This window comes from Notothenia rossii (genome assembly GCF_949606895.1).
Source record: "Notothenia rossii genome assembly, chromosome: 1".
Lineage (NCBI taxonomy): Eukaryota > Metazoa > Chordata > Actinopteri > Perciformes > Nototheniidae > Notothenia > Notothenia rossii.
The window spans coordinates 29,613,456-29,635,600 of NC_136912.1; the positions used below are offsets into that span (position 1 = coordinate 29,613,456).

The following is a 22,145-nucleotide window of genomic DNA, read 5'->3' on the forward strand; positions in this document are numbered from 1 at the left end:
CAAAAGCAACTTTTTTTCACTGTGGATTTATTATTTTTCTGTATTGATGTGAAAGAGAAATCTCTTAATTAATGACTGCACTTTACAGCATTATATTCATATACATATATATTTTTTTAAAAATCCAGTTTTCCATTTCCACATGTTACAAAATAAAACCAGATCAAGTGATTATCAATAACAACAATAACATACTTGCACTTAAAGAGGCCATCTGAACAACACTCCTTCCATGGTGACTGCAGGCCAAACTAATTATTGAGAATAATACAAAAACACCTGCTTTGTTTAGTGAAATCATGTGGAAAATACATGGCAAGCAGCGCTGAATTTTGGCACCTGATTATTAGGCGCGTGTTGGGAGGTTGTTGGAAAATCTTTTTTACAACACAGTACCATATTGCTGCGGCTTCAAAAGCATGGTGTAAAAAACATGGCGTGAAACATTTCAGTGGAAACCCAACTTAACACACTGGCCTGTATACAGGCGACTTTGGAAAACAAAAAGCACCGCAACAAATTATTTGTCACTTTGGGTTCACGGTACAAACATGGATAGTTTAGTCCAGATTTGTTTTCCTTCTTAAATCTGTCAATCAGCTGTGCTGCAGCCAGGCACACTGAGTGCATGTGTTCATGCATTCAGTGTTTGAGTCCGTGTGGGCAGGCGGAGAGGTAGTGTGTATGGTTGAGGAGGCCTCCCCAGTGTGGTGTACTAATGGCCTAGTCACTAGGAATCACAATGTCATGAAACAAATAAACAAATCACAGCATAACAGTTATAATCGTGATGTACAGGCAAACAACAATCTCTGAAAGATTCAAAAAACAAAATAATACCTAGCGGGTCTGACCGCTACAAATGTGCTACATATGTCTGGAACATTGTCTAAAGTTGCCCCCAAACACGTGATGTCTTGAACTGTACAAAACAAAAGGAAAGAAAAGTGTATTTTACACTCATGTGTGACCTAACAGCATCTTTGTGAGTTGAGGTTTAATGGGTGAAAGGAGGACAAACGAAGAGTAGGAAGATAAAGGAAGAAGTGAGCTTATATTACAGCAATGACACTATGGATTCTGCAGTGATTATTCTTGACATTAAGCTTTTTTTTGTGGGTTTTCTCTGGGTGACTTGGTTGTCCTGCAGAGTGTGAAAGGTTATAAATGTTATGTTTAAATTAATGAAGTGAAATACAAAACTCCACAAGGGAAGCGTGTGAGGTCAGAAAGCAGGTTGAAGGAAGGACTGCTGTCACTCCGGTCATGATTCCAGCTCCGTCAGTGAGCTATAATGGTGCTGCACCTGTAAGGCAGTGAGCAGTGTGGGCCCCCCCGAAAACTGGCCCTGTGACATTCAGTGCAGCGAGCGGGTCCCCCCCGAACTGATCGAGTTATCTGGGACATTTCTATGGAGCTTCATAACCAATACCAGTTTGCTGGTTAATAGTATGTGTTAATAGTAGGTTACAGTCAGGATTTAAAACTGGCTTCTGCAAAGTTACTATGGTCAATATTGGTGCATTATAAAAAGGTAGGGTTACAAATGAATGATGAATATAAAACAAAAACAAAACTTCTGTTTGGTAGTCTTATTTAAAAATAACAGAAGTGAGTATTTTATCAAAATAATGATTATTTTTTAATTGACTAATTGTATTCAGTGCTGGATAAACAATTTCCCCCGTTGTTTAGTCTGCAAATTAAAGTTGAATTCAAACATTTCTGCCATTCAAACTTATTTTGTTTCCATCTTCAGGGGTCCTGTCTAACTACTCTGTCGCCTATGGCCCTGATCTCATGGATTAATCGGGTGGAAGTCAGTCTGAGGAGGGATAATCCAAACAGTTGAAACACATTCGGAACAGCACAAAGCCACAACATGGCCAAGTGTCTGAAATATTGTCTGTCCTGAATGACGAAAGAAAATTCATCTGACTTGAACATTACATTCTGATTGTTGATACCAACACGCCTTGTGTCGCACAGCTCACTGAGGCTAGACACTCAGTGAGAATAATCTTTAAGAAATAGTTCACCTCAAAATAAAGTTTGGATTTTATAGCCAAACTATTTAGCCTCAGATTTCCCTTTTCAACTTCTGAGTATACGTCATGTTTCTCTAAATGCTTTTAAGATATCTGCACAATTATGTCAAGACTACAGGTGATGGGTTAATTGATATTTTTGGCCACCTGGGAGAAACGATGACCTATTGTTTAAAGATGTTTTGAGATAAGCCTGAAGCTACATATGTATTTTGTAGTGGCACAAACATCAGTTAAGTTGGCTAACCCAACTTTTGCTTTAGGGTGAACTGTTCCTTTAATGGTGAAGCCTGTATAGCAGAAATACATCAGCATAACACACCTCTGAGATCTCAGCAAAAGCTGTTATGGCAAATATGACACAACTTCCCTTTTTTTGTGTAGATTTTTCATTCGTACAGAGCGTCCTGTGCTGTATGGTGAATATGTGTATGGTACTGAAATAAGTATGGTTACATATATATATATAATTACATTATGAGAATACAAGTGTGGTATGATACATTACAACAGGGAATAGCAAGATACAAACAAGGAGTGAGGTATAAACACAGCCATGTATCTTCATAGGCTTCAGCTGACTTACGAGGACCAATCAAGGGTTTCCAAATGTTGCTGAAGGGGGTAAAAACGAGAGCGAAATATGTTCACTAAAACTCTGGCTGTGGCTGTGAGATTTAAGAGCCATACGTTTATTTATTCTTCTACAAAAGGTTTCTAAGTGAAACCAAACAAAGTAAATGTTAATATAACATTTTGAATGTCAAATTTAAATTCAAATAACCACACATTTGGTTAAAATAGCAGTACCTTTTAGTAACAGGGGTTAGCTTTCTACATATGTACACACACTAACGTCAAGATTATGTATATTTACAAAGTGGGTAGCAGCATTTAAATAAACATGGCTGAGAAAAAAACACTACTTCAAGATCAATTTTTCTTTTTTGCAATTAAAGAAGCCCTGAACATTTGTCTTTTTTTTGCCAAATACAATATTCAGGATTGAGTCCAGCTGAGCACTTTTCATTGTTGCAGAAGCCTTTTAGAAAGAGAAGGAGGTGGCAGGAGAGAATGAAAGATGGGATGGAAGACAAGGGTGAAATGGAAAGACCACAGAAAAAACCGTAAAGGGACGTAAAAGAAAAGGGGAGACTGCACATGTGTCTGCTTGACTCCCTGCGGTGTTTGTGTTTGTGTGTGTGTGTGTGTGTGTGTGTGAGACTGAAGAACACTGTCTTCTTGTGTGTGCACCACCGACATGTACCAGTGACTGTGCAGTGACCAACAGAAAATGAGTCCACAACTATGCGTGTGTTCTGTGATGAAATGAGTGTCTTTGAGTGTGTGAACGTTAAGGTGCAGTGGTGCACACAGACCAGCAGGTGGCGCTGAGCGGCTCTAGAGGGCGGTGAGGCGGCCGGTGAGGGCCGCCTGCAGCTCAGAGGGGAGGAAGACCCCCAGCTCTGTGATGATGCCTCCCGTGATGAGCTGGTGAGGGGTCACGTCGAACGCCGGGTTCCACACCTCGATACCTGCAGGAAACAGGCAGGAATGAGAAATACGGTTAATCATTAATATGGTTAAAGTTTGGCGACACTTCAGTGGGTTTCTTTCATAGTTGGACCCATACGACAGACGAACCCAACACTGACATTTATTTAGACTATTTACATTTACGATGTTTTTATACCATTTCATTTTGCCAATCCACAATTTTGTATTAACCTTACAACTAGGGGGAAACACCATCGAAATATATAAAAATCCTTGATGTGGCCTGGGAAAGTCAGAAACCAAATAAGTTAGTCTCAAACTTGTGATGTCATCAGATATAAAGTCTGGAGCTGCTCTATAGACAATGGGTGTTTCTCAATGTCGAGTACGTTTGCTTGGTAGCACATGTCTTCCGAGCGTCTTGCTTCAGAAGCGAGGCAAGAATACTTCCTGGCATTCGGAAAACGAAGAGTGGAACAGCAAGTGTGCAGGTGTGCGTCATATGAGAGGCCCCGCCTTACATTTTCCAACAACAGATTTGGGGAAATTGGTCAGTGCGCAAAGCATTGTGGGGATTTTAAGACTGTGGGGGCTACACATGTGCAGCCTCGAAATGTATCCAAACGAAGTGAGCCGGGCTCGGTAGAATTCCAAGTATGCTGGACATTGGAACAGTACTTCGGCGGCACTCGATGACGTAGTATGCTTGATATAGTGGCTCTGGAGCAGCTTTACTCGAGATTGAGAAACACCCAATGAATGGGAGGCTGGATCCACATAATGTTAGTTTCCTGTTTATTTTAACAAAATTAGCTTTGTACTTTTGTACTTTTCTCAGTCTCAAGTCAGCAACATTACTCAACTGTGACGTTTAAACGTTGATCAATTGGTACTAAGGGGCCTAAAGTATGCCAAGAAAATATGCCCCAGCATTACACCACCACTTTTTCATACCTTGGATATAACTAGCGGTTATTCCAGTTACTGTTGCCTTTCTATCCTCTTTAACCAGTCTGGTGATTCTCCTCTAACCTCAACAAGGCATCTTCTGCCCAGCTCACTGGATATTTTCCCTTTTTCCGACCATACTCTGTAAACTCTAGAAATGGTTGTTTTTAGTTGATCATATTATGATAGAACAACGTGGGCATTCTTTATACTAAATGTAGTACTCCTTTAAGCTTACAACTAGACCTGTACCTTTTCAAACTGACTTTTAGCTAATTATGTAAATGTAAATGGTTTATAGATAACAATTTGAATCGTTTTTCAGTTAATTTTGTAAGCTTTTTCCTCAGCTGACAGAATCTTTGTATTGTGACTTCTTTTCCCACTTTATTATTTCCCGCATGGGAATAACTGGGATGATCGTTTGTTCCATGGCAGCCAGAAACAAAACAATCACTAATATATAAAGTCTATTTGTAAAAACTGTCAGCAATTCCCCAAAACTGCTGGGCACTATAGCTTTGGATGTAAATGCTGCTGATAACAATTTTCAGGAACCATAATCCACCCCAGATGAATCCATATTCGGTGCTCCAGTCATTATTTACAGCAGCAGGAGGGTGTTGGGATTGACTTTAAATAACCTGCAGTGCCGGTTTAAGGTAATGAATAAATAAGGGAACAAATACAACTGTGTGCCTCATTAGTCGCTTTTTTTTAGAAAACTCAAACTATGAAATCAGACTGTGGCTACTTGTTAACACCAGCAGTTCATTGCTGTTGCTTTAAATACAAAGTAATGGTTTGAAGATAAAAATAAAGAACTGTATGCATTTATTTAAAAATGCAAATCGACATAAAGGATCAGACAGGAATAAGAAGAAAGTAAGCGAGAGTGAAACGTAGTGTACAATGGGAGCCAGAGCCTTTTCTTATCAAGCTCCACTTTTGTGGAATCAGCTTCCAGTTTGTGTTCGGGCGGCAGACAGCCTATCCGTTTTTAAGAGTGCGCTTAAGACCTTCATTTTTGATAAAGCTTATAGTTAGCAGTGCATGACATTAAGGATTTTGGGAGATGGCCCTGTGGGCCATCTAAGCTAATTTACAGATGGCCCTGAACCCAATAGAGATTGCCCTGAAAAATGCGTGCGGACGAAATTGCACGAAGGTTTTGAGGGGCCTCCCCCTAGAACATTTAGATTTTTCCAGGTCTTACTGTAGATGCTGTCTGGTGCATTCTCTAGACTGAATTATAAGATGAACCACCACAATATTATATTGTACAATTTCAATTTTATTCTTAATTTCACTTGTTTGTTTGTTTGTTTGTTCTTGTTTGTGTTTGCTCTCTTGCATGCCCTGCATAGCTATAATAAATACTTAAGTTGTTGGTCAAGACACTTTCCATCTGATGAAGGCAAATGCCTTCCCAGATGTAAAAAAGTAGAAAACATTACATTCAGTTGTAACTGCCAAAACAAACATTATTTACACTATTATGGCCCCTGTTAAAAATGTTTGTAATGTTATCTACTGTAAGTTGGTCGAACGAATGCCTCCTCATCCGGAAGCTGACCGAGCAGACCCGAGCAGCAGTCGAGAGGAGCCGAGCGCATCCGCGAAGCGACGTCAGAGTTCCCTTTAGCCGGCAAATCTAAATCTCTTCGGTCAAAATAATTTCCCTTTAGCGCAAATTATGTGACAGACAAGAAGAGTATGTGACAGACAAGAATAGTCAATTCTAATGTCTAACACTTAATGTGGAGAAAGAGATGTCCTGTATGGGTTGATTGTGCGTTGATCTGTTGTTAATGCCTCGGGGTTCCGGTGGGCATGTAAACAAATGCATAATGCTGCGCTATACTTTGTGGCCTCACCCAGTTGCATAGCGACGCTTATTGTTTAGGTGTCTTTTAATAAGCAGGTAGTCCTATCATTAGCTAGAACTAGCTAGATCTGATCAAAATGGACATAAACGCGAGTGAAGTCTAAACTGGCGGGAGAGAGAGATCAGCTGCTGCTGACGAGTCGACACGCAGCGCTGCGTGATCACATGCAGCAGTGAGCGGACAAAACACACACTTCAGGTTAGAATATCACACGTAGTTATTTTAATTACCTCTCAAACTACCTAAACTAGTTATAGATGTGTTTAGTTTTGCTGTCGGGTCACTCATTACTGGATCCGCGAGCTGCATGATACTAGCATAATAGATTGCCCGATCGGGCAACCAGCAGGTGAGGCTTCATTGCCCGAGCTAAATACTATATGGCCCCGGGCCATCGGGCAGTCCTTAATGTCGAGCCCTGGTTAGGGCTGATTAGATTCAGCCCCTAGTTTTGCTGATATACAGTAGGCTTAGTTTGTCGGGGGACACCTTACTTCTTCCTTCTCTCTGTACCTGTACGCTCATGTTCAGAATAACCCAGCCTCCCCCAAATGTCTTTTTGGTGCCTATCTACGCTGGGATCCTGAGTCGTGGCTGATCCTGTTGCTGTGGTCCTGAGTCCTGGATCCTGAGACCTGCATCCTGAGCCCTGGATCCTGAGCCCTGGATCCTGAGTCGTGGCTGTGCCTGTTGCTGCGGTCCTGAGTCCTGGATCCTGAGTCCTGCATCCTGAGTCCTGGATCCTGCATCCTGAGCCCTGGATCCTGAGTCGTGGCTGTGCCTGTTGCTGTGGTCCTCGATCCTGAGTCCTGGATCCTGCATCCTAAGTCCTGGATCATGAGTCCTGCATCCTGAGTCCTGGACTTCGAGTCGTGGCTGAACCTGTCTCTGCGGTCCTGCCTGACTCTCATCATACTACTTCCCTGATGGCTCCCACAGGATTGCTGACATCCTCATGGATTCATCTTATTATTATAGACACATGTATTTCCAAACATTTGGACTACCTATGATGTAAATGTATTATCTTTTCAATTTACACACGGCATCTATTGCACGTCTGTCCGCTCTGGGAGAGGGATCCCTCCTCTGTTGTTCTCCCTGAGGTTTCTCCCATTTTCCCCTTTAAACTGTGGGTTTTCTCTGGAAGTTTTTCCTTGTACGATGTGAGGGTCTAAGGACAGAGGGTGTCGTATTGTCATACTGATATTCTGTACACACTGTGAAGTCCACTGAGACAAATGTAACATTTGTGATATTGGGCTATATAAATAAACATTGATTGATTGATTGTACGGGCACTCCTCTCCGGGGGCCAGTGTGCTCATTAAATGAGTGTTTTAATTACTGTGATGTCACCGAGCACCTCTCCACTCTGGGGCGACGTAATTAGAGATCAAATGACTCAATTCAGCGCTAACAAATTCAACTAAAACACACTTACAATGTTCACTCATTAACTCAGACTTTGATGCACAAGTCTGCAAGAGCTCAGGACTGTCCCACTGTGATATCTTCATAATTAAGGACATTTTTAAAACCCCTGAGCACATTTTGTGCTGATGATTCAATGATTGTCTCGAGGTCAAGGCACTGGCCATGAAATGCAACTGTGTTTGAATCTGGGCTCAAAAGCTTTGAAAGAGCCCTCAAAAGAAATCTACAAGCAGATAGCAGCAAATTCCTGTAGCCTAACACTTAAGTGGTCACACACATGCCCCCCCCCTCCTTTTTTTTTACTCAATTAAGTTGAAGTCTGCACGAGTTTGGTCCTTAAGGCTGAGGGCGGACTTTGGAACAGTGTCCCCAAGCCTGAATATTTTCTCATGGCTCTCATTCAACTCAACCTACTGTTTATAACCCTTCCTGTTTGTTCTAAATAATAAAATCACATTGTGATTTCTTCCCTTCTTTTAAAAACCCCACACGTCTTACCAGGGGCAGCAATGGGTATTCCATTTATACTGGTGAGCTCCTCGGGGGGGCGCACTTCGATGATGATGTCCCTGCCGCTCTCAAGGCTCAGGTCACATGACGTGCTGGGTGCGGCCACGTAGAAGGGAATCCCATGGTGCTTTGCGGAGATGGCCAGCTGGTACGTGCCCACCTTGTTGGCCGTGTCACCGTTGGCGACCACCCTGTCTGCACCCACCACCACAGCTGAGAGAAGGAACAAAATGGGTAGATGGTTAGCACTAGAAAGAGGAACATTTGGCTGCAGTCGAATAGTCCAAAAATCTATTCCTTAACCTCTGTGTGAAACGTCAAGGGGTTAAGAAATAGTGGATAGGAGAATTCAAAAGGATTTACGAGAAGAGACTGCGGTGCTTTGAGAATCCGACTGCACTTTCACTATCCGACGTATTTATGATGCGCCAGCGGACGTCATGAATATGCGTCAGCTGTGGGGAAACTACAGTTTTCTGTACAGCGGACTACAACATGGATGTATAATAAGAACAACGGACTACTGTAAAATCATCTAGAGACTCTGCACCGTGCTCTGGGGCCTCATTTATAAAGCCTTGCATAGGATTGGCGTGGGAAGGTTGCTTAGGTAGGGCAAAGCAAATAAATACGCACTGACACTTTCCGATTCATAAAAGACTGCGTACCGGCACGGGACTTGCGTACGGCACATCCTACGCCGGTTTCCCTTTATAATTCACAATCAATTCGAAATGCGGCGCAGCTTTTGCGGGCTTCACGTAATGCCCATGTTTGCCTATAAATAGTCAAAGAAACGCCCATTCATTCATTCATTCATTTTTGACTGACTGCATGAAGAACAACGCAGGAAATGACGACAGAACAGCTAAAAAAGACATCTCACACCGTGTCAGATTTTGGTTATTTTGGGGAGGTCGAGATAAATAACATTGTTTGGTGGATGCAGTTTGAACCAGAGTAACAGCATGGAGGTCGGATCGTCACCAAAATAAATAAATAAGTGGTCAGAAAACGGTTAATGACAAAATATATACACATAGCCTAACCTTCCTCAGGCAGTGTGTTTGTATCGGGGACAGGAGACGCCCCCTTGATGAGAAACTCTAAGAAAGGATCGGGGGATCCCTCCGGAGTGGAATCATGACGACTGGATCTGAATTATGTTTTCGTATTTGGTGGTTTGTGTTCCAGCTGTTGATCAGTAACTATATATCCATAATCCACCAGTTAAAGGAAATACAACTAATGTGTTGTGTTATACTAGCTGTACAATTTACCACATATGGTGTTCTTAGTTTCCATACCTCCTGTGTTTTACGAGCGACTTATCAAGTAGGCTATTGGCGAACGGCATAAAACACGATTAAACATGATAGAATATAAAACCACGCTCCTATCTACAACCTATAGAAATGCAAAACGGCATCAGTTTAAGTAATTCTATCTTTCTGTTTACCGCATCATTTATGAGAATACATTTCTTAACAAGAGAACATAATCGAGGGGTGATCAATAACATTTCCGTATTTATTTATTTCTCCACGTTAGTTTTTGTGTGCACTGAGGAGTCTCAAACGGGCGTTTGTTAAATCATTTTAAGATTGGCTTTAATCAATTTGTGAAAATGAAATCATATATGATAAATGAGGTAACATTTTATTTATGGTATTATTTCCACATATTTCTCTCCATTCTTCCTTTTGCCAACGGTGTCGCAGTTTCTCGTCTCTCCCGTTTTTGTGCTTAGTGCGTACGCATGGGTTAGAGTTTGCATGGAGGACCGCACATTTCCCCGTGAAGTTAGTTTTTTTATAAATCGCAAACAGTGCGTAGAAACTGGCGTACGCCATCTTTTTTGCGTAAGCACCGTTTATAAATGAGGCCCCTGATGCTGTTGTGTTATGCTTTATGAACATGGACAACAGAGAAACACACATTTTTCATGAACGAGGTTGTTATTGAAATAAAGAAAGGAAAGTGAAACTTATGCTCGTCACCCTCCGGTCCACATTAATACAAATGATCCCAATACGTATGATTGTATGATAAGATCTTATAATAAAAACAAATGTATTTATTATAAACGTTAGTCCTTAACATCTATCACTGTGTATATCACCTTTCAAACATCTTTTAAAAGTTTAACAAACTCCACACAGCTCAGTGAAATGTTGACTTTATTTGATAATTTCAGTAAAATCTAACGTTCATATTTCTCTTTTTGATTATAATACTGATGAACGTTCAAAACAAAGCACTTTGGAAACTTACCAGATATGTTTTAAAATGCTTAATAAGCACTGTTAACTTTCATGATATAATTTATCGGTCATAATCGGTTGTTTCCGTGAACGGCCGAATATTCCCTCGCCATAAATGCTGCGGCCGCAAGGCATTGTGGGGCAGCATTTTCTCCTTTTCTTTTGTAAAGGAAGATCCAGTGTTTCCTAAGCTAAAGGAGATTATAAAGGAAGTTTGAAACCTCCTTTTCTATCACAGTGATGCAAACACAGGTATGGTGAAAAAAGAGAGAACTATTCGAAGCAGGAAAAAAACAGCGTAATATACCATCTGACAAAGGCCTGTGCTATAATGCTTCAATTAACTGGCTATTCTTTATATTATACTCAGATCAATATGAGACAGAGAAGTTATAAATCAAGGGTTTTTATTATTATTTACAGCAGGGGTGGGGAACCTTTTTCCTTTTAATTTTTACAACATCCTCCGAGGGCCGTACAAATGATTGAAATCAACCTCTGCTTAAAAAAAAAAAAATCCTAGCCAATTCATTAGGCCTTTCTTTCATGCTGTGCAAAGAAAAAGCAACCTCTTAATCCAGATATCTTACCATGACTCGCGCATGCATGCATGCATGTGCACGGTGTGGCATGACCACCAAAACAGAAAGATATGGACACAAGATGTGTGCAAATGTATTTAGTATCCATGTGAACATGATTTAAGTGGGGGGGACCTAACCTCCTCTAGGGGGGTCCGGGGGCATGATCCCCCGGGATTTTTTTTTTTAAATATTGAAGTTAAAAGCATCAATCTGGTGCACTTTCAGAGCAACATGAGGAGATCTATGGATACATCTTTCAACACCCATTTGAAACAGAACTGTAAGCAGATTTTTCTTTTTGGATATTTTACAAATCAGTTATTTTTACCAACTTTTTTGTTACTGTCATATAGTATTTTATACCTGTTTTTCATTTAGTCTCATTAATAACTATAATGATCATATCAAGGTGTGCCTTAACCTCACTGAGCTGAGGTTATTTGAGCCTCTCAGGAGAGAGAGCTCTCTTCTACCTGGTTGTAGAAAAGCTCTTTAAATTCGTTAGCATAGCTAGCTAACCAGATGCTAATAACAACAGATCGCCACTGTGCTTCCAACTAAAGACACAGCCACGCAAACACTGCAGCATGTGTACGGCTCCTTATGGGTACTGCAATATTTGAAGAGCTGGAGCGGCGTTCCGGTGCTTTCCGTAAGCACTCTAGTCCAGCGATTTCAAAGTGTGAGGCGCGCCTCCCCTGGGGGGCGCCAGAGAGCTTCAGGGGAGGCACAGCGTGAGACACAAAAGAACGAGAAAAAGACGAGTAAAGTGACACTTGCCCACTTGTGGCTTTCTGTGGAGACCGAGTTCCCCCACCTCGCCAACAAGGCTGTAAAAGTGCTCATTCCCTTCACCTCCACCTACCTGTGTGAGTGCAGGTTTTCCGCATTGACTTTGATCAAAAGCAAGTACCGGTCAAGGCTAGTGATGGCAGTTTGACACTGAAGCTTCGAACGGAGCTTCAACCCTGGACTTCTTATTCCATAGAAGCAGTGCTTCGAAGCTTGCTTCAAATCACGTGACATGTGACGTCCGAAGCAGCAACTGCTTCAAATCACGTGACATGTGACGTCCGAACCAGGAACTGCTTCATTTCCTGAATGAATCAACTCACTGGTTCGCCGTCCAATCAGGTGATTCAATGCACTGCCTCGTCTCGATTCTGACAGGTGACAGGTTGAAACAGTTTCAAATTTGAGCGCTTCAACACTTTATAACCGCTCTAAACAATGCGCAATGTGTGGGTTGTTGTCGTAGTTTGCATTGTTGCTGTTGAGTTGTTGTTGGCATTGCATTGGATCATTATAGAGCAAGCCAGGAAGAAAAATAGATCGTTCTGGCTCGTGAAACACTTCGAAATGTGGAGAAGTTGTGAACAAAAAGACAATCGAGGGCGACTGTGGCTGTGAGGGAGTGTGGTCGTCTTTCAACCAGAAGGTTGTGGGTTCGATCCCAGCCCATGCAGTCAACATGTCGATGTATCCTTGGGCAAGATACTTAACCCTGAGTTGCTCCCGATGGCATGGCCAATGGTGTGTGAATGTGTGTGAATGTTAGGTCCTAGAGTAAGGTACACTGCTCTGTATGAATGGGTGTGAATGGGTGAATGACATGTAGTATGTAAAGCACTTTGAGGGGTCTTAAAGACTGGATAAAGCGCTATATAAGTACAGTCCATTTACCATTTACAATGAGTAATATAAAAACACTTCGATGGTCTAAGGAATTGATAGCCCAGTGGGTAGAGCCGGCGGCCAGGATGCGGCGATATCCTCCGTGCAGCTGGTTCAAAGCTCGGAATAGTTAAACTTTTAATCATTGCTTTTCAACTTTAATACTTTAATAACTGATAAAAGGCCCTCTTCGCCCCAAAAAATGTCAAGCACTCTCTAGTCTCTTCTCAATAACCCAATACACACTATTATCAATCTTTAATTGCAAATAGAACATGATATTCAGTCTTAGTGTGTGTGTGTGTGTGTGTATCGAATATTTTTCAAGGCAAAGATACGTTAAACCCACTGCAGCCTTGCACTTCGCCAGGAGAGGTCGCTGTAACTGAAGCTTCGAGAAATGAACCTATTTCCGACACAATTGTCCAAGTGGTTCGACGCTTCATTCAAAGCTTCATTTTGCCATCACTAGTCAAGGCTGCAGCCAGAGGATGATCTGCGTTTATTCCTCTGTGCATCAAAGGCGCAGACTCATTGTTCCCACTAAAGTAGGGGTGAGTGTAATAAGCAGGCAAAGTTGACGTTCAGTGTGTTACCGGGAGCATATAAGGATTTATCCACCATGTTGAAAATGTTAAAAAAAATATGTCTTGAGAACACGGCGTGCGGAAATATACGGGTCGTGCTGCAGCTAGATGTGCCTGTCCTCTGTAAGAAGGTGTCGGCGACTTACATGCAACGAGGAACGGCTGTCCACAGGCTGTTCCAACTTTAACAACTGTATTAACTTCCAGGGTAGTGAATTGAACATGCAATTGTAATTGGGTGTGTGGTATATTTTCATGCACGGACACGCATGTTCCACAACACACAAACTGAACAAAACTCAATTTTCCGATCGCTACAAGCGATCTTGTTATAATAACAAGTGCACTTTACTGATGCAATATGGTTGAGACCATTCGGGCTTATTCTAGAGGGGTGCAAGGAATAGTCCAAGTAGTGGGGGAGTTTTATACAATATGTTTAAAACATAAAAATAAAAAGGTTTAAAAAAAGTTATTGTTTAATGTTTTAAGGAGGTGACGCTACTCAGCCAATCAAATCGGTGCAGTCAGCACGATAGATTCAAACACACACAGAGACACGACAAGAGGAGAGAAACAGTCGGAGTAATTTCCAATGGCGGAAGGTAGACAGCGAAAACAGAGCATTTAAATTACATTTTCTCTTACTGGACCTCTTTGAAATGCAATTGAATACCCCTGCATTATAGCAACAACAACAATAATAATAATAATAATAATAACAGCAATAATAATTGGGAGGGGGGGCGCGGCTGTTCTTATATTCTCTGAGGGGAGGCTCACCTACCCACACTTTGAAAACCCCTGCTCTAGTCTAGTCTACACTCCTTTCAGACGAGACATAACTAAGTGAAGACACGTTACGCTCGTGTTGTGTTCAAGGAACCTGTCCTTGGCCAGGAAAAACAGGCACTCGCTTGTTTAGTTATTTTGCGATCTAGATTTCTTCTTCTTTTTTGAAGTGAGAAGTTGTGCGTCAGTCGGACGGACTAACGGACGGACTGATGGACGGACCCCCCCCACCAAAACGAAAACTCTTCGGTTCTCCAAGAATTACACAAGTCACCCAAAGCAGCGTTAAAAAAGCGGGAGGCGCCGAAAAGCGACTAATTTGCATCACTGCTATCATCTAGCAGCGGTTTTCAAAGTGTGAGGCGCGTCAGAGCTTCAGGGGAGGCGCAGCATGATAAAAAAATAACGAGAAACAGTGAAATCTAGCTAGTTAACTTCAGCTAACTTTATGCGAGCGGCAAGATGGATCGATTTTTAGTGAAGTTACCGAAAGTGAGAGAGGAGACAGCGTCTGGCAGAAAACGTCCCTTGCACACTTTTGGCTGTCTGTGGAGACCGAGTTCCCCCACCTCGCTAACAAGGCTGTAAAAGTGCTCATTCCTTTCACCTCCGCTTACCTGTGTGAATGCGGGTTTTCCGCATTGACTTTGATCAAAAGCAAGTACCGGTCAAGCAGGGGAGGATCTACCGGGGTGGCAACTGCCACCCTAAAAGTAAAATAGCCTTGCCACCCCAGCTCAGAGTCCTGCACGGGTCTGATTTTCAAGACCCGCTCCCGCCCCGCGCAATACCGAACCAGCCCCGCTACCCGCACATATTACCAATTAGTTCCGCAACCCGACCCGACCCGTCGGCACAGGATCCGCAACCCGACCCGAACCCGCATATATATATATGAGCAGTGAAAACGTGCAATTATTAACACACGCAGTTGCATATTTCTCTCAAAAAGCATGGGATGTTGGTTATTCTCTCCATCTAGGAGGACACCAAAAGCCTCCCAGACGTTGGATTTCGCTCTTGAGGAAGTGTTGGAAAATGCTGTATTCTCCGCTAGAGAGCTTCACCTCAGCCATTCAGAATGTGGCACGCTCAGAAGCAGATTGATGCGCTGCAGAGATTATGATTATGCACGGTCCCGCGGGGGAGAGGTCTGAGGATTTGAACATTAAACTAAATTATTATTATTTAAATATATTTATTATGCAACACCCGCGACCCGACCCGCATCATCTTTGTTTTACCCAGAACCGAACCCGGAAAAAAGTGTTTGAAAAAATACCACCCGCAAATCACCTTTTTTGCGGGTCACCCGTCGGGTACCCGGGGGTACCCGACCCGATGCAGGACTCTGCCCCAGCTGCCATCCCAGTTGGCAGCTTTGTTTTTAAAGAAAAGTTGTGGCTCATCGGACATTTATGAGAGAAAATCCCTAATGTCCGAGTGCAAGTGAATGCAGCATAAGACGCAGCCTTGTAACCCCTCCCCCGGCGCGAGCGAGGACATGTGATTGGCGGCGATTTCATTTGAACGGGACGGCGCATTCGGACCCCAAGTAGGCAGAAAAAATGAGGTATTTGCGGCCTAAAATAACAGAGAAGAGACTATCAAGTTTGGCTGTACTCAGCATTGAATCAAAACACACTAAAGCTTTAGATCTTAATAAGTTTGTGAGGCGTTTTGCTGAACAAGATGGTAATTGCTGCATTCAGCTGTTATAGGCATGCCAACTTGATGCTCTGCTCACGGATGACTCGATGAGCATAAAAAAAACTGTTAAGATGATGACCGTACGTGTGTAAATATATTTTTTTCTTTGTGGGGGTCTGCCCCCAAAAAACAGTTTTAAGTCATGAGAAAGTCAAAAAAGACAGTGTGTACACTGCCCAGCCAAAAGAAAGTAACCACTTTGATTTAACTAGGCCAGTAGGTAAGGCAAGGCAAGGCAAGTTTATTTATATAGCACCTTTCAACACAAGGCAATTTAAGGTGCTTTACAAAAATGAAAGATAAGGACATTCCACTGGATAATAACAGCCCTGCATTATAGCAACAACAACAATAATAATACTAATAATAATTGGGAGCGGGGGCGCGGCTGTTCTTATGTTCTCTGAGGGGAGGCTCACCTTCCCACACTTTGAAAACCCCTGATCTAGAGAATTCGAACGGCTCTTATCATGGCTGCCACTGAGGTACTTCCGGGTCATTTAACTCCATTAGGAAGGTTCCTAAGAGAAACTGACAATTTGACTGCAGCCTTTGAATAAAAAGGAAAAATGGACGCAAACACACACCTGTGATGTTCATTTCTCTCATAGTCAGGGCCGCCATGCTGTCGGTGATAAGGGTAGCAGGGATTCCTTCTGCGACCGCCTCGTACGCCGTCAGTCTGGACCCCTGGTTGTACGGCCTCGTCTCCGTGCAGTACACACGCTTCAGCCGGCCCAGCGTGTGGAGGCTTCTCACCACGCCTAGACACAAATACACACATTATTACCATGACATTGCCTTAAATATTTCACCCTCTTTTCTCATTGCACATCCCCGTGCTCCAGTCTCACCGAGTGCTGTCCCGTATCCAGCGGTGGCGAGCGAGCCGGTGTTGCAGTGTGTGAGGATGGTCACAGAGTCCCTCGGAACGCCGGACAGGATGTGCTGGGCGCCATAGTTACCGATCTTCTTGTTGTCGTTGACATCACGCTCAAGCATGTCTTCGATCCAGGAGATTACACTGTGGGAGGCGGGCACAAGAGATGGGAAATGATGAGAGGCTCCATCTGGTACTGTGGACCCGGCCCGTCCATCAAGTCTGCAGCTACAATATGTCTGTATGCCTCTGCCCGACTTCTCTGCATCTTTATCCATTTCTCTAAACCAGGGGTGTCAAACTCAATTTCATCACGGGCCACATTAGTGTTATGGTTGCACTCAAAAGGGCCGGTTGTAACTTTAAGACTATATAAATATACATATATAAAATGATGTATTATATTACATTATTGCCTCTGCCATAGATTATTATCAGAGGGTAATAACTTCATAATTAACTATGTCTGAATGCAGAAGTCTAGGGCAAATAATTGCAAGTCTCTTCATTTCACAAACTGAGATGCATTGTGGGACATGTAGTGTATGAACAACATGCTTCTTTAAAGCGTCATGTAATCATATAATAAACGTATTATATTCTTTGCAAGCTCTTGCAGGCCACATACAAATCAGCCCTGCTCTAAACCATAATATTTGTTCTAAAAGTGTTGCACCTAACCCTTCGCTCCTGCTACTGTAGCTCTATCACAATTTCCTCATGGTCAAAAATAGCGTTAACAAAGACATCACAATATGTTTTACATAATAACACAATATCGGTACTGCGACAAACGTGTAGGGTTGACTTCTGATGCTTTAATAAGATATTTACACAACAAGATCTTCTTAAGTTATCATGAGAAGTGTGAATATAATGTTTGGGTAAAGACAAATAATAAAACAATTCGGTTTACATAAATGTACTGTATTGCATCCTTTAAAACCTTTACAGACAACAACTGCCGTCTTATAATACTGTAATATCAAAAATCTAAGAAGATATCTAGGCTCATTAGAATATCAATATAATTCCCAGGCCTTATCTTTTTATTTTTTATTACAAATCCAGCCCCCTCAACTTCAGGGCATCTGCCGTTCAGATTCCCACTTTCCTATCACCAAATAAAAAAAAATAACGTATTGGAATGAATTTGAATCATAGTTATATCCATTATGAGGGCATGAGGGATGCTGGGGCATGGTTCCGCTGTGGGATATGACTGTAACTGATATCAGAAACACTGGCTTCTATAATGACATTTACAAAGAAGCTGTAATAGATGCGGACTGGTTATATAATATTTAGTAAATACCAATACGGGTAATCTCCATTCTTAAGTCGATGTTTTGTCCCAACATGACAGCCATTATCCACCTTGATACTTTGAATTCTATCCACACTAACATCTCTTTCAGCTCCTCACATATGTTCTGCTTCTTTCCTGGAAGCTACAATCATTTGGAACAAATGAATACTGTTAAAAGTAACACTACTTAGGGCTTCTCTCTCACGCTGACAAGCTATCTGTAATGACATGTATAATATACAGGCTTCCTAATTTTCACATTGTGTGTTTCGATAACTTTCACAACTTTTTATAAGATACACCTGCAGCTGGTGTTAAACAAGGAAGTGCTATATCAGCTCCACACCTTTCTTTAGCAAAAGCACAGGTTTAGATTATTTAAATTCTCAGTAGTTCATACGTTTCCCTTTACATTGTCTATATATATAGCACAACTAAATCTCCAATGGGTACCTTTAAAACAATATTGTTTATAGCTGCATTATGGTGCTACACACAGGGGTGCACATAACTTTCTCAGTGAGGTACTCAGATGAGTAGCCCTCTGTATCTCGAACGTCAACGGGGGGGGGTGGTGGGTGGTGGTGCTAGTGGAGTACTTCAGGAAAGTCGACGGGGGGGGGGGGCTAGTTGAGTACTCCGTGACCACAGAGCGTGACCGTTGTGATCAGCTGTTTTAGCGCAATTCTCAAGTGAAGGGGGGGGAGTCTCCCTCCCGGTTGGCGTAGTTTTGGCACAATTCCGTTGTACAGACCGACGTTAACAGCAGCCCTGTCTGCGCACATGGAGACCGACTCTGTCGTCCAGTGATCTAACCGCCTTCTGGAAAAGCTTCACAAGTACGTCGGTACGCAAATGCGCTTTGTGACACAAGAGACGGTACGCATTTTGGATTGTTGCCGCGCATGCGTACCTGCTTACCAGTTATGTGCACCCCTGGTTATACACAGAGGCAAGCAAATCAAAAGTCTATCACACTTTCAGGATCATGTATTGACATTAAGGGAAACAAGGCAGAAGTACAGTGGCTGAGAAAATGTATTCATTTCTAATGGGGCTTATATAAACCCTCAGTTTTGGACCATTTATTGAGACACAAATATCGCCATAAATGGGTTTCTGTCATTAACCGAGGCAAACAGCCACCTATGATGATTTAAGATAACATTCCGGCAACCTGAAAATGAGACGTTAGGTGTAAAACAACAGCGTTGGTCTCTAGCATCTGTGCTTGTAGTCCCAAAAAAAGGTACCCTCTCTAGGCGTCCAACACTCCGGTTGTAGTCTGCAAGTATAAGTCGGCTGTTGGCAGCCAGAATCTCAGCCACCATTCTCCTCCTCTTCCAATAACTGCCCTATTATATTGCAAAGGCACCAACTAAGCATCCAGTGCAACCCAGGACAAATATGACTGGTAAAATGAAAAAAACACACCAGCCAAAGCGTTTTCCCTATGTACTAGAATAATAATATGTAGAGCCAGTCTGGCTTTGTGTGACCAGACTGTATTTTCTGTGCAAAATGTCATCTCGTGTTTCCCCAAGACAGTTTTGTTGCATCAAGAGAGAATAAGGTCGTTAAAAACACAACTTTTAAAGATGCCCAAACTGCAAAGCTTCAAAATGTGTTTTTACATACACAAAGGACTGTGAATAACGTCCCCATCACTTTAATCAAAACCGCATTAGAAAAGGGTCTATATGTGTAAAAAGTAAACCTTTTCTTTATATCAATGTTTCAATTAAGGAAATGACCCCAAACCAAAACATTGAATACGAGCAGTTTATAATCTCCCACCTTTCTCTGAGCTGTTCGGAGTTCTTCTCCATGCTCTCGTTCTCAGCGAACTCCATCAGCTCTCGGGCTGCGCGGCCCATGTTGACGGCGGTGGGCCGAGCCGAGGTCAGGTGGCACAGAGACTCCCTGATGAAGGTCACAGGGTCATCGCCCCCGGCGCCCGCTCGCAACTCCACAGCAAGGCTGAGGCAGCCGACGATGGCGATGGCCGGGGCGCCCCGCACCTGGAGGAGGAGGAGGAAGAAGAAGAGGACAATCAGCATCACATGGTGGACCTCATCTTTGGTTTCTATGCCAACTTCCTACATCTGTCCCCCAGTTTTCCTGAGGATAATGAATCTCTTTCCACAGTTGTAATAGGGTGATCACAGAACTGCAAGTTGGCACAGCAGCTTTAAATCAAATGATATCATCTGGAGTCATTTCTGTCTACCATCGTGACATCACCCACTGGTTATGGGACATTCCTTCACTCTAACACACAATATTACGTCTGTCTGCTACTATGTGTGTGTAAGCCAGGTAGACAGAAGAGTGAATATCTGCTCAGCCCTAATAAGTGAGCATCTGAAAACCTCCCCTGCTGTTACAGAACTTATAACTCTCTGATCACCTCTCTGTGTCAGGGCTTCAGGTTCAGAGCGATACATGAGCTGGATGTGTCACTGAGTGCAGCGTAAGACCCAAACGCGAACAAAAACCCTGGCAAAGGTCATTAATAATTCATCAATAATCTTTTCCCAAAGAAAGAGGCGTATGGAGGGGGGAGGAGGAGAGAGGGGGCATATTGCATGGGTGGGTGGCTGTGTACAGATGCTTACTTTGTCGCGCTTGCACATGATAATGTAAAAACTAAACATAAAGGATGGTTTTGTATGGGGGGGGGTGCATATGGCTGGTGCATCCAAAACAAAAATACAGGCCGACAGAGGCATATTGGGAACATATGCGTACAGCGGTGTGAGCACAAAAGAGACCCGAGAAAAAATACATGCACGACGGGAGTAAATGCATAAGCAAGCGGGCAAGCAGGTCGGATGGGAAGTGGGGGAGCAAGGGAGGAGGAGAGAGAGGAAGAAAGAAAGGAAGGGGCTCCGCACCTTCATGGACTTGATGGCCTCGTAAGCGTCCTGCACCGAGCGGATCTCCTCGTAAGTAGTCTGGTGTGGCAGCAGCAGCTGGTTCAGGATCTGCAGAGACCCGGCCCGGTAGCGGATCGATTCCAGCGTCATGACCGAACAACGAGGAGGGATGGCGGGGGAGAAAGAACACGGAGAGACCGGCTGCGGGTGCGCGCACACGCACACACAATCTCTGTCGCACACACACACTTTCACACTCTATTGGGAAGATACACGTTGAAGGGACCGCGGCCTGGATGTCGGTAGTACACGCGAGCCGTAGCAAAGAGGAGAAGCTAAGTGTAGCCGCACGCGGAGGAGCAGGAGGAGGTGCGGGTGGAACAGAGTCACGAGAGAAGGAGGTCTGCAGTGTGGCACGGGAGGATAGAGGGGAGAGCTATGGGGTGAGGAGTGAGAGAAGAAAACCTTCACACACTGACAGACAAGCAAGAAGGCTGACACGGAACCACGTGTTCACCGAGCAGGAAGCCAGAGCCTCGGTGTCCACGCCCACCAAAGTATCGCGGGTCGTCCAAAGACTCCCCTCTTCTTCTGTTCCTCCTGCGCACCATCCCCCCTCTCATCTTTCCCCCTTTGTCAGGGGAAATCTCACATTCAAACACGTTAGTAACATAACACCAAAGCCCCAAGCTTCCCCAGCAACAACAGCAAGCATTGTCTGAAAAAGTGATTCTATTTTTGTCTTAAATTTGTATCCTTTTATAGTATTAATTATTACAAAACCAACCAATATGTTATTTTGAATACATTTGTTGAAACCCACTGTGAAGAAGTGTGCCACAAACTAGGCTGGCCTATTTGAAAAAAAAGAATTACCATAAAGCAATATCACAAAAAACAAGTTACTATTTCATCATCTCTGTGAGCGTTTCTCCTGGAGCTTCATACTAGGGGCTTGCGACATACAGTGTCTAATAATTGCGATTAATAATTATGTTCATTGTTGATTAACAGGCCGATTGTTTTCTAGATTCAATGATTAACTGTTTGAAGCATTTCCAGCCCTGTTACTCAAACACCATCAACATGTTTTAGTTCAATATGATATAAAACTGTGAGACACACAACAGAGGCTGA

At 42.9% G+C, this 22,145-nt stretch overlaps 1 protein-coding gene across 1 annotated transcript; it reads right to left on the reverse strand.

Annotated features, from left to right (window-relative positions):
- Positions 1 to 16: 16 nt before the first annotated feature.
- Positions 17 to 21,630, reverse strand: mri1 (methylthioribose-1-phosphate isomerase 1). The gene is made up of 6 exons (XM_079670087.1): positions 21,027 to 21,630; positions 19,927 to 20,150; positions 16,795 to 16,964; positions 16,528 to 16,704; positions 8,318 to 8,542; positions 17 to 3,583 (listed from the first exon to the last, which is right to left on the reverse strand). The coding sequence occupies exons 1-6, from the start codon at positions 21,156 to 21,158 to the stop codon at positions 3,450 to 3,452; spliced, it is 1,062 nt and encodes a 353-aa protein (XP_079526213.1). The 5' UTR covers positions 21,159 to 21,630; the 3' UTR covers positions 17 to 3,449.
- Positions 21,631 to 22,145: the final 515 nt, after the last annotated feature.

What these genes read in the sequence shown, in the direction of transcription:
- mri1 (XM_079670087.1), bottom strand. Translation starts at nt 21,158, where the DNA reads ATGACGCTGGAATCGATCCGCTACCGGGCCGGGTCTCTGCAGATCCTG. An exon ending in TGGATACGGGACAGCACTCG is followed by an intron (nt 16,705 to 16,794) that starts GTGAGACTGGAG and finishes ATTTGTGTCTAG; the next exon opens with GCGTGGTGAGAAGCCTCCAC. An exon ending in GAGAGAAATGAACATCACAG is followed by an intron (nt 8,543 to 16,527) that starts GTGTGTGTTTGC and finishes TCCTTCTCTCAG; the next exon opens with CTGTGGTGGTGGGTGCAGAC.